Below are 12,364 nucleotides of genomic sequence, written 5' to 3'. Positions count from 1 at the left end.
TGACAGCAGGAGAATACGTAAGTTAGCTCAGTGCATCTTCACGTGGTATTAAAACCTAGCGGAGTTGATTTGAGAGGTCTGATCCAACAGACGAGCTCTCATGAGTGCAACAAGGCAGACGGAGACTCCCCAGATGTAGGTTACTGTATGCTTTCACAAAGTATTAGTCTCTCCCTCCCTGATGGCAGCCCAGCAGCCTGTCTCCTCTGTATGCTGTTTTTCTTCTTTCTCCTTGTCTTGTGGTGGTTAAATGTAGATCAAAACATAAGGGAGTAGAGAGGATCATAATTGCTTCTGACACTTGCTGTGAAGCAGAGCATGCTATTCTCTTCTTTAACTCTCCTTCTTCAAACCTCAACAGATTTGACCATTTTCAACCTCACTTGTCAGAGAAATGATGTCTTTCTTTGAGGAAGTGCAACCCGTTTCTAGAGGATATAAACTTGTGGCATGTTTTCCTATTATTTCTTAAATCTTGCAGTTACTTTTTAGTGTACTAGGCAAGGCAAGTTTATGTATGTAGCACAATTCAGACCCAAGGCAATTCAAAGTGCTTTATGGGCATGAAGAAACATCAAATTAGACAAGAAAATATTGAAATTTAATTTAAAAGGTTATAAAAAAAGAAGCTAAACAGGCAGATTTGTATTTATTTGTTTTTTTAAGAAACTGCATTTAATTAAAACACATTAAAATCAAGCAAAAAGTTACAGGTTAAAAGGCAAACAGAAAAGTCTTCAAATTAAGAAAACTGAAAGCTCCTTCTCAATGTTAAGTCTTAACTCTGAGGACTGAAAGACCTGTCCCAGACGACTATTCTAAAAAACAAAGCTTACTGGAGGAGGTATACAGGACAACTCCCAGTCTGGGCGTTCTGCAACATTACATGATAATGTGTCACTCAGTCATGGGATCACGTTATTAGAAAGTGATGTAAGTCCATTCTCAAAGGGAGGAAGTGATCATTCAAAGTTTCCTGTGTTTATTCTGGAGCATGGCGTCTGGAGCACGGTGGTGTCGCGTTAAGATCTTTAAAAAAAAAAATTAAAAAAAATCTCTTTTATGAGGATGTGAACTTGCAGACATGGGAAGTTAGCATTAGAGAAAAAAGGGAAGAGCGCAGAGAAACTTTTACTTCCATGGCGCACTGCACAGTCATAGTCACTTTCATAAAGAGAACCTACAGATGAGGAGGGTTTCCCCAAATCTAAAACTCGCCCGGAAGTCATGCAGCAGTTTTACATTTAGGCCTGCAGAAACCAGAAAATATTGGTCCCCTCTTGCTTGAAACATGCCTGAAATGGTTAGTAATTTATGAAGACAGTTGCGGTTTAATTTTCTGCTGACAAACTAATTGTTGCAGCTGTTCCTTCATACTCGGTTTAATATCAAATATGACAAAGACAAGCAGCGTTTAAGAAGCTTGAAGCTACAAGAACTTGGCATTTCTGTTTAAGAAAGAATTACTGAAAAACAATTAATGGATTTTCTAAATAGCTACCGATCACACACTTAGAAAAAATAACCTATTGGTACCTCTTTTATATCCCACTCTGATAGTTTTGGGCCAGTCAATTTGAAACTTAAATCTACAGTGCGTAACTTTTTCATATGAATGTCGATTACATTCAAGTCATCGCCCGACGAGTTGACACAAGGTTTATTAAGCCGAACTGGTGTCGCCCCCCTGACACTGGCGCAGGAGCTCAGACAAATCCCAAAACGCACGTACAAAATGTTTCAGTTGTTGATGCTACTGCTAAGAAAATATCTGGACACACAGCAGAAGGTATAAAATCAATGTGCGATCACTGAAGGCTTACCTCAAGAGGCGACAACAGTGTTGTTGGAATTCCTCATGGGGGAAACAGAAGTTATGCACTATAGCTTTAAGGAGCTTCGACTAACAAGTGAAAGCATTCTTAACAAAAAGGACATTCAGTAAAGGCACTAAAGCCTAAGCATCATTTCCAGGTGGCAGACTGAAGGACACCAAAGTGTTGTCAAATAAAAGGGGTAATGGAGTGACGTCTTTCAGCCAATCGTAGGCCTCCAAAGGTTACGTGTCCCACCATTCATCACAGTTTAATGCACAGCCTGTCATGATTAATCTCATTGAGAGCCTCATCCCCATCACCCGTTGCAACACAGTCTTCATATTGGTGTGTTTCTGTGTGTCTTTTTTTGTGTGTGATATGTTGACCGTATTGCGAATATCAGCTGAATGAGCGAAGACATTGTTCATATGAAGAAATGTAGTGTTTTGAGCATAAAAGCTCATCGCTGACCTTGGTAGTAATGTCTGACAAACCCATCTTATTCATGATCCTTTTTTCTTGCCTTTTCTGAGCTTTCGACCACATCACATAGTCTTCATCGTGTCATAACACCTGGTGCAGTTTACAATGGATTCAGACTATGAAAGCTAAGAGACAAGCTAATGAGTGGACCTTGAGTTAAGAATATTATTTGACACATAGCTAGTGTTTGTATTGAAAAAAACAACAAATGTGAAAAAATGGCGTAGACGTAAATAAACCTTTTGTGAGACACCTGGCTGCAATGTTTCATGAATTTATAATTTAGTTTTTTGTTGCCATTGCGGTAATTGTTACTGCTCTTTTTTGAAGGCTGGGTTCATATTTTAATTTATAAAGAAGTACTGCACACCCAATTCTATTCAGTCTGTCCACATTGATTTCAGCTTGTTGGTATTGAGTTATTATCATATGTTTCCAAGTCTCTTTGCCGCTCAGTGTGTGGACCGGTGACTCGGCTAGTAACTCCTAACCGGGTTATAATATCTCGTGGGCTTTCTCTTAAATACTTTAGGAGCCAGACAGAGTCTGAACACTTAGGAACATTTATGCAAGGCACTTATTCTTAATTTAAGCAGGACTACTACCTAGGTCACACAGTAAACTTAGCCACAGCTATATAAGTCAAGTCCATTTACCAGTTACCATTTCACATTTAAGATAGAAGTGAATCTTGTTTATGGCTTTATACAGTACATGTTAGCTTTTTATGTATTTTGACTTGTGACTGCAAGGAAGGCAAAGGTAGAATTGATAACATATAAGGGTTATGCAGCATATCTACATAACCACAATCCGGGATATGGTGCACTTCAAGGCTGTTATACCATTATGGAGGATTAATAACACTTGCAGTTGTCGTGCTGTGACATATCAAAAAATGTATGCATTTGCAAAAGAGCCTATTGCCAAAACATGTAAAAGCACAGTGCAAGTTTTTTGTGTGTGTACCTATAACTGAAAACACTTCCAATGCAGTAAATGGACCTCCAGAAAATACACAATATATAAGAGGAAACCAGAAACAAATGTAAGATAAACATTATACAGTGTTGTAAGAAAATACAAATAGTATGAATGAAATACAAAATAACAGATTCTTCAAGGAAACCATCCTCAAATAGGGAATCAGCAATCAAGTAATTTAGTACATACATACATATCTATATTTATTAGCGTATAATGTCACAGTTCACTATTGATTGTAAAGGAATTCCACCTGACTGTTGAGGAAGTGAATGCTGGAAACAACAACAGGAAACCGAGTCTTGTTCTGACAGCGAGGAACTAATGAACTCTCGTAGCACTCTCCAGTTCTTCCGAGCTTTCGCACTGTTTATGCCCTTGTCTGAGTTAATGTAGCTGCCATGCCTCGGATGTCCAGTCAGCCATGGTTTGATCGTGTTAGTAGTAGTCCGTTAGACCATTTTATTATTAGCATTTCTGCATTACACTGGAGGCTGGAGCACTGCTGTAGTAGTGAATGGGGATCAAGTACAGGTCGCTTGATTTAAAAATAGAATCGAGAGAAAGAAAGAGAGAGAGAGACCCAGGTTTTGTTTTCAGTTGTGTTTACGTCACGTGTTTATGTCCAGCAGCTTTTCATGAATACTGACTATACTGACATAGAAAAATGTGAAAACCCTTCATCATTTTAATATTGATGTGTGCAGCAGTGGCTTTTTAGCAAATCAAACATTACAAATACAACTTGCAATGTTGTCAGAGTTGAAACAATAAGTCATCAATTCATTGTCTTGACCTAATTATCAGGATCCTCTGGACGCCATAAGTGTTTGTTCAAAATGTCACGCTAATCCATGTAATTGTTATTCCAGCGTGGACCATCAGACTGTATGTGGCCATTCATTTTTCATTAGTTTGGTCTATCTAATTTGGATAACTTAAAATAACCACAGGCGCCAGGTGAGCTCTCACACACAGCTCTTGATATTCTTGTTTGACTTCAGGCTGCACACACATGTAGTCGCTTGCGTCTTTGAGAGTTTCTGATCCGTCATAAATTGAGGAGTTGTAGCATGTTTTTGCATATTTAATATTTTAAAGATCATGTTTTTGCAGAACCATTTAGCTGTAGAAGTCCAACAGGCTCTCTGACTGATATATACATATAGCATCTTCCCTAGTTTACATGTCTAAAAATACAAGCCCTTCACACACACTTTGACTAAATATGCATTATTCAACGCCTCTGCAGAGTAATTAAATCTTAATCAGGTGTGTGTGTGTGTGTGTGTGTGTGTGTGTGTGTGTGTGTGTGTGTGTGTGTGTGTGTGTGTGTGTGTGTGTGTGTGTGTGTGTGTGTGTGTGTGTGTGTGTGTGTGTGTGTGTGTGTGTGTGTGTGTGTGTGTGTGTGTGTGTGTGTGTGTGTGGTATAAAGGGCAGACTTTCAGGTTGTAGGATACTAAACTTTGGTGCTTCGATGTTGCTCCCATTCTGTGGCTGGTTCAGGTAAGGTGAGGGTAATTAACACCACCCAAACTGGATCGTCTTGCACCACATGCCTTAAGTTTCAGTTTTGTACCTGTCGACTTGAAAAAAAGTAAAAACTTATTTAGTTACAGAGCAATATTTCACAAACATCAATATGATTAGTGTCAACGATTTTGCCTCAGTTCAGAAAGAGAAACATTTGAATGGACTTGCAAATGAAATCCCTAATCTGAATGCAATGTTCTTGGAGATTACTCTCGTCACTTTTGACTAATATACAGTAGAATTAAAAAGGTTATGTTAAGTAGTTATTGAAATGTCCAAGTGTATATTTATTTTTGGCGAGTTGAGTTCATTCTTGTATTGACTGAGCGTTGTTGTTGGCGTGTGTTGTGTCTAAACACAGTCATCATGGTCTGTTTGGACAGTGCTTGCCTCAAGCTTTATACCATGCTCCAACTATTTCTTTGTTTCAGTCACTGACAGATTGCCTCTGATAGCAGTGTCCTCCTTTAACCATGTTCCTTGTGTGGCAGAAAGAAATGCTTTGACCCCCGCTCCACACGACATGTGTAGCATCCCGTGCCTTTTCGCCCCTTTATGCTGACATCGTGCCTATGCCTATACACTTGCACCTTAAACTAAGCGGAAAATGTGTTGACTCTGCTGCCTCGGCTCTGCGGTATATCTGCTCTCTGGTGTAATCCCTCGGTGGCTCTTGTCCTTATGAGAATGACCCTGAAGTACAACATGGTCGTTACTCATTTGCAGTTCGACACGCGCCTCCTTCTCACGCAGCCCACCGCGTCACATCCTCACGCCAAGGTCTCGCCATCAGCAAGGACAGTGGTGCAGCGCTTCAGGCTTCAGCTGCTTGCCATTCATGCTGGTGATTGCCCTGTCGAGCTCAGATAGGAAACGGCTCACTATGTATGATAATGTGCAATAGGCACGATAAGATCAGATGTGCTGTACTGTCAATTGAATCAAGCCTTTGTTCAAGAACCATTGTGTCCCACACTTATGTAAGATTGTGTTCTGATTCATCTTCACCGGGATGGGAAGTGACATAAACGTTAAAGCTACAGTGCGTAACTTACTCACAGCACTGATTCACCACACAGGTTGAGAAGCAGCTGTGTTCTGAAAGTTGTGTCCCTTCCCTCTAAGGTTTGGGCGCTGGGCGCTTGCCAGACTGGGTGAAGTGAGAACGGAGAGGGAAACCCGCTGAGGAAACAACCCCGCCTGGGACCGCTGAGGAGGACCTCTGTGCAGGTGAGGAGTGATGGAGAGAAGAACAATTAACACCAAAGTCAGAAAATGTGTAGAAAAGTATTTAGACCATTTCCAAGTTTATTAAACAAACTATTAATCGTGAAATGTTTGCAATACATGCATTACTTGCAGACCATGCAGGTGCAGTCAGCGATTCTGGTGACCGCTTGTTGTCAAAATGACCCTTTTATCAAAATGAGTGAATATCTCCTCTATCCGCTACCTGTCATAGGCTGCCTAGGCTCTTTAAACATGTGTAAACAAAGGAGCCCAGAAACACCTTTCCTTAGTATGTGGAGAATTTGTGTTGAATAAGTTTGTATCCTGTTTGTCTCCTTGTTATTGTATGCCAGGTCGTATACATTCACCCCCTAACCTTCCTAATCAAAACAGACTGTTTGACTATGCCTGTGCTTCCCTTTCAATATCTCCGTGACCCCAGAGTGAGTGCTACATGGGAGGGAAATGAGACGTAAGTGCTAAAAGTGTGTTGGAGGGAATATTATTTCTACTTAAACAAATCCGTTTAAAGTGAGTAGAGGACAAAGAGAGGATTCAGGCCGTTGGGGATATCTGCATAGTCCATACAATATGGAAATTTAAAAAAACGGATTTAGGTTTTTCAAGGACACACGCTCTCTCTCTGCTTCTAGGTTCACGCGGCCGTCGGCAGAGTGGAGCTTACTGACCCATGGAGAATTACTTCCAGGCCGAGGCCTTCAACCTGGACAAGGTGCTGGATGAGTTTGAGCAGAACGAAGGTGAGTTACTGCGCTGGGACAGACTCTGTGTCACTGTACTCTAGAGAAAAGATGGATGGGATGAGGTATAGCTGCTGTCAGCAGTGTCAGAGGAGCTGTGGTGGTTAGGAGGCCGTTATGTAATGAGTGAGCAAATCATCCAGGTGTCAGACAGATCAGCCACCGCCCATAGGGGTTCAGGGACATGGAGTTTGTTTTCATTATATAATCAGGTAATAGTAATAATCTTATTTAACAAGTTTACATGCACTTAAGTAATGCGATAACTGAATAAAGAAAAAAAAAAACGGTTTAAATTATTCAATTAATTAGTTGGATTTCTTTTCAAGTAGCCTACATGTTGGAGTTAATAGGCTTTCAAACATGCAGAATGCTTTCTGTCTTCGCATTGTGCACATGAGCAGAAAACAACAAGAATCATTTATACAACAAACATATGCCATTGGTGCCGAGAGCATACTGAAAATTAGACAAAAAGATAGCTATATTTATCGGATTTCCCATTATCCGATAATTGAATCGGGTTATACTGTTTACATGAACAATAAAATAATCGGGTCACTCCAGAAATCAGATAATGATCAACGTATCAGTGTGCATGTCAACATGCTTATTGACAGGTGGTGATCGAGGGTGTGCAGCGAGGGAATTGGAGTAATTATCTATTTCCCCTCAGGCTTGTGTGAAACTGTGTGATTGGTGCAATGCAAAGAAGGCTGTCAAGTAAAAAACCTGTTTTAGAAACAAGTTTTGAGAAAAGCTGTTTTAATGCTGAGTTTTATTTATGGGGATTTGTAGAGTAAACATAGCATTACTGAGCTGTTCTCTCTGCAGATTCCCAGCTGTCAAGTATAAGCGTTCTGCTTATGATTGAAGAAAGAGTCCATGAAAATGATGACCCCAGAAAAATGCCAGTCCTCCACACACAGCATATTTTGGTGGAACTGTGATCTCAGTGTGTGTTTTGGCTGTGAGTGATTATCTGTGTGTCCTATGCCAGAGATCCAGCTCGGCAGATTAACTGTATGTATGTGTATGTGTGTGTGTGCGCACGTCTGTGTGTGTGAGTGTGCGTTTGAATCACATAATGAAACAGCTTAGCATAAATACCATAGCAAGAACGAGAGAGCTATACAGTAGCTGACATGGCTGTGTAAGAAAGTCGTTAATAAATAAATAAAAAAAGATTAAGACCGTTACACAGTATTCATGTGCCAGTTTGACTGATGGCCGCCCCCAGGGGTGACCGAGCTGTTTGTCCCACTTTCTCTGAATTACCCAGTTCATCCACTCACTAATTTCCCACTCCATGCCAACCTCATTTCTCAATTTGTCCCGTGGTTTGTTCCTGCCATTTTTAGCTCCTTTTCGATCACCTGGGAGACGTGTGTCTTTGTATTAGTTCTCTGTGGCAGTTCATTTGCGGCCTCCTGTCACACGCTGTTGTAGGTTCATGATTTCTCTGCTCGTAGCCACTTCCTCCTTCTTTCTGTTTCGTGTCTTCAACATGACAAGAAACCTGCAAGCTATTCAAAAAGAATGCACAGACATAGGACTAAGGTTTTACCACACAGAAGGCAAAGTGACATCCATATGATCTTTTCGGAATCAGAATTCTCTCAAGGTGCTCTGTATAAATGTGAACAGTGTATACATAACTATAACAAGTTTATACAGATCTATTAAAGTAGAATTACCCCCTGGCAGCTATATGCCAGATAATGATAATACTTTAAAGAATGTAAAGCCCCTAAGAAGCTATAATGTGGTATAAGGTAACGGCGACCTCACCATATGTAAGGTCCCAGTAACCTTTGACCTCCCAAATCTTTAGTTTGTGCTCATTTTGACGTTTAAATCCCTCAATGCATTCTTAAAATATTTTACCTACAAGATTTGAGGTCACAGTAACCTTGACCTATGGCATCCAAAGTGATATCAGTTTACCCTTGAGTCGATGTTGACAATTGTACCAACTTGTCCGGGACAGATGGAGAACGCAAAAACATGAACCTGGAACCAAAAAGAATAATAAATATATATATATAAAAAATATTTTTTTTATATATATATATATGAATTTTAAATATCAAACAATACAGTAAATATTTTATCATCATAGTAAATTTGAATGTGCATTTATCCAAATGACTTATATACAGAAGGTGCATTGAGGTGGATGTAAACATAAGCCTGTATTCCTCTCTTCTTTCCCTCCCAGATGAGACAGACAATCCCATTCTCTCTGACGCCAAGTGGACCCAGATCCTTGCCCCTCCGGCCCACCTGCTCTCTCTGAACCCCGCCCTGGCCCACGCAGACCTCAGCCCGCTGGACGGTCCGCTGCCCTTCAAGACCCTCCAGGACTCCGCCTCCCCAGGGGGCGACCCTAAAAGTTACCCAGGTCCCGAGCCTCAATCCTGGGCAGAGGACAGGCCTGCGGACGTCCACAGCCCTCCTCTACCACAACCCAACATCGGCAAACTGGTGGGCACGGACGACACCTCGCCGCCCCCCGTGACGGCCTGCAGTGCTGCGGAGAACGGCTGCCCCGCAAGCCCACAACGGGAAGGGCTCAGAACGGATATAAGCCCACCTCCAGACAAAGGGCATGGTGCATCTGAACATGGGGGTCACACTCACTTCACCTTTGAGGTTGGATTAGGACATGAAGAAACGCCATCTTCAAAAGTTCATCCAAATGTGGACACCACCACACAAAATGGGGCAGGTGTCAAAGCGAAGGCCGTTACGAACGTTTTACAGGAAAATGGTCAAGAAACACAAACTGAAAACGTAAAGGGGGAGCTGGTAGAAAGTCCCTTAGCTAGTGGGAGAGACATTCAAGTTGAGGAGAATGGTGTGTCTAAAACGGAAAGGTTCGGAGTGGAGGAGAATGAGAGGAGATTTGGTTCACAGATAGACCAAGTCATCACAATAACAAGCCTTCCTAATGGTTTGGAGCAGGAGAACAGTAGCAACTCCAGGCTTAAGGAGACAGAAGAAGAAGAAGAAGAGGAGGAGGAGAACTATTCCCCCTCTCCCGTCCCTTCCAAAGAGGACTCCATCACAGAGGAGAAAGAAATGGAGGAAAGCAAGCAAGAGAACGGCGATGGCAGCACAGTGGGGTCCGGTAGCATCCAACCAAAACTCAACAACAATCGCCTGCAGCCGGTCAGCGTCCCCTACGGAGGGGCGCGGCCCAAGCAGCCTGTCAGCCTCAAGCTCCAGATCCCACAGCCGCTGTCGGGACAGGTCCAAAACCAGCTCTGCCCAGCCAACGCCACCGGCAGCAAGAACAAAAACCTGGACAACCAGTGTCGGAGAGGAACGCCCTCTGAAACCACCCCCACCGGGACTGAACAGAGTACAGTGAACGGAGGAGATGGGGTGGTCCACTCCTCTCTTCCTCCAATGCCCTCGGAAAGCCCAGACAATGACCTCCAGGCAGGACAGCAGGGCGCGCTGTGCAGGAAGCATGCCAGCTCCCTGGGAGAGGTGGCCCCTGTGTGGGTGCCTGACTCACAGGCTCCTGTGTGTATGAAATGTGATGTCAAGTTCACCTTCACCAAGAGGAGGCACCACTGCAGGGCCTGCGGCAAGGTCAGTGGACTACTAGTGTACAGCTGCTCTACAGTGAAAAACGCCTCGATACAATGATAAAAGCAATGTGTGTGATTCATTTGGGGATAATTGTGTTGTATGGTTATTTGTTGGTGGTGTATTTAGAATCTGCAGGGTTTTCCGTGAATCTGATCTGATTGGTTGAATCTTGAATAGTCAACTAATCATGGATACAGGGTTTTTTTTTTATCATTGATCCATATTCTCATTTGCGACAAAAAATCAGACATTCAGCGCACCCCCATATAGCTGGAATAGAAAGGTCCTTGTTTCATAACCACATTTAGCAACTATTCGACTGTGAGACTGGCAGTGGAATCAGGCTCCTTCCATCAATCATCAATCAGTAGTGAATTTTCTGGGTCACTTCTAATTATCTCAGAATAATTGACCATAATAGACAATGTTTGTCAGTTGACAAATTTTGTGGTCTGTCCCTCTGAAATGAAAGATAATTCATTTTATACCAAATCTTAACAAATATCCAGGAAGAAAATCAATCAGAAAAGGGAAGAGAAATCCGTTCTTCCTCTAGAGTAGCTTTTAGACGTATAAAGAAGAATGCAGTGAATCCATGAGAGACATCGTTAACAACACTGAATAACTCTTCCGGAAGGTGTCCTTGCTGTTACTACGCTTTTATCATTGTCGCTTGGCACCTTCCTCAAAGTGTTCACACCTCATTTCGGGAGTATGGAAGGTTTATGGAGAGCTAACCGTGCAAAACAAAAGTGTAATATGCTATACATAGTATGTTGTAGTAGCAGCCTATAGCAGCATTATGTACATTACAGAGAATGGAGGTTTGTGTCTTAAAAATGTATCCATTACGTTTGTATTTTAGGGATTTGGCTGTTGCTAAATGATGATGATGATGTTGAGTAGCCTTGTAGGATGTTTGTCAATAACAAATTGACATGGATAATAGGGCTGCGAATATTATCTTAAAACCCTTGTCTCAAAATCAAATATTTATAAACCTCAATATGTAAGCCAAAGAAAAAGCAGCATTATTTCAAAGATTTACTTGAAAAATGTAAAAAAGTAAATTTCTTGCTGAATAATTGATTCATCGATCAATCACTTCATTTGAAATAGACCATTAACTGCTTGTGTGTAAGAAATTACTGGTTGCAGTAAATATTCCAGTAAATAAGTGCTTACAATTATTTTTCTAGACTTAAGTGTCACTTCTACAAGGAGAAATGAGAGCATGCCACTTTTAGAATGCGCAAAAGAGCAATATTATATCCTTTGCTGGAGGTAAATGAAATGACGTGCTTTGCTACACAAGTTCCCTTTTTAGGCGATTCTTTGCAGATGAGCTCAGTGGGTGAGCAGCAGGCAGCTCTCTGGCATTACGGCCACCCACACATGCAGCAGGGTGTCCATGCGCACACTGCTTCATAGTGAAGATGCGGTCGCTGACACTGCACTAGAAAGTCGGCGGACTGCTACTTAATTTCCCTTGGTGGCAAACAAACACACACACACACACACACACACACACACACACACTCTCTCTATCTCTCTGCCTCTCGAGCAGGGAGGAGCTGGCACTGCAGTAACACTCACACCAGCACAAAACAATACACACAGCGGGCTCTTCAGCGCATCCACCATAATGCTGTGAGGCTCTGGAATTAAAAGGATCCTCCACACTCTGTCTAATATTCTACTGAACACACGTTACTGGCTAATGATTTGTGTAAGGAGATGCTGATCTATTGAACGTTAAGTGCCCTGTGCACAGCTGCGGCTCGTTGAAGTGCCGGCGAAATACAGGAAATCAATATCCATGAAATGGTTCATTTGCTGCTCACCTACATAATCAAAACTTATTCTTCACCTTTTTAACTAAGAAAAAAATAACATTGCAGTCAAACTAAAATCATTTAGAGAAATGTTTTTCATCGTTTTCTGTAGGAAAGT

General features: G+C 41.8%; 1 protein-coding gene across 3 annotated transcripts in view; it reads left to right on the top strand.

Annotated features, from left to right (window-relative positions):
• zfyve9a (zinc finger, FYVE domain containing 9a) overlaps positions 1-12,364 on the top strand; it is a 28,344-nt gene that overhangs the window by 1,545 nt on the left and 14,435 nt on the right. For 2 of the 3 annotated variants that reach the window (XM_080034856.1, XM_080034854.1), the window contains exons 2-4: positions 5,943-6,047; positions 6,701-6,808; positions 9,030-10,411. In XM_080034856.1, coding sequence (XP_079890982.1) covers positions 6,739-6,808; positions 9,030-10,411 — 1,452 coding nt within the window. In that variant the 5' untranslated portion in view covers positions 5,943-6,047; positions 6,701-6,738. Of the gene's footprint in view, positions 1-5,942; positions 6,048-6,489; positions 6,520-6,700; positions 6,809-9,029; positions 10,412-12,364 lie in introns of all 3 variants that reach the window. The other variant, XM_080034855.1, reaches the window with a different exon arrangement.

The sequence above is a fragment of the Ammodytes marinus genome (genome assembly GCF_949987685.1).
Source record: "Ammodytes marinus genome assembly, chromosome: 9".
Lineage (NCBI taxonomy): Eukaryota > Metazoa > Chordata > Actinopteri > Uranoscopiformes > Ammodytidae > Ammodytes > Ammodytes marinus.
This window is presented reverse-complemented; position numbering and strand designations above follow the sequence as displayed.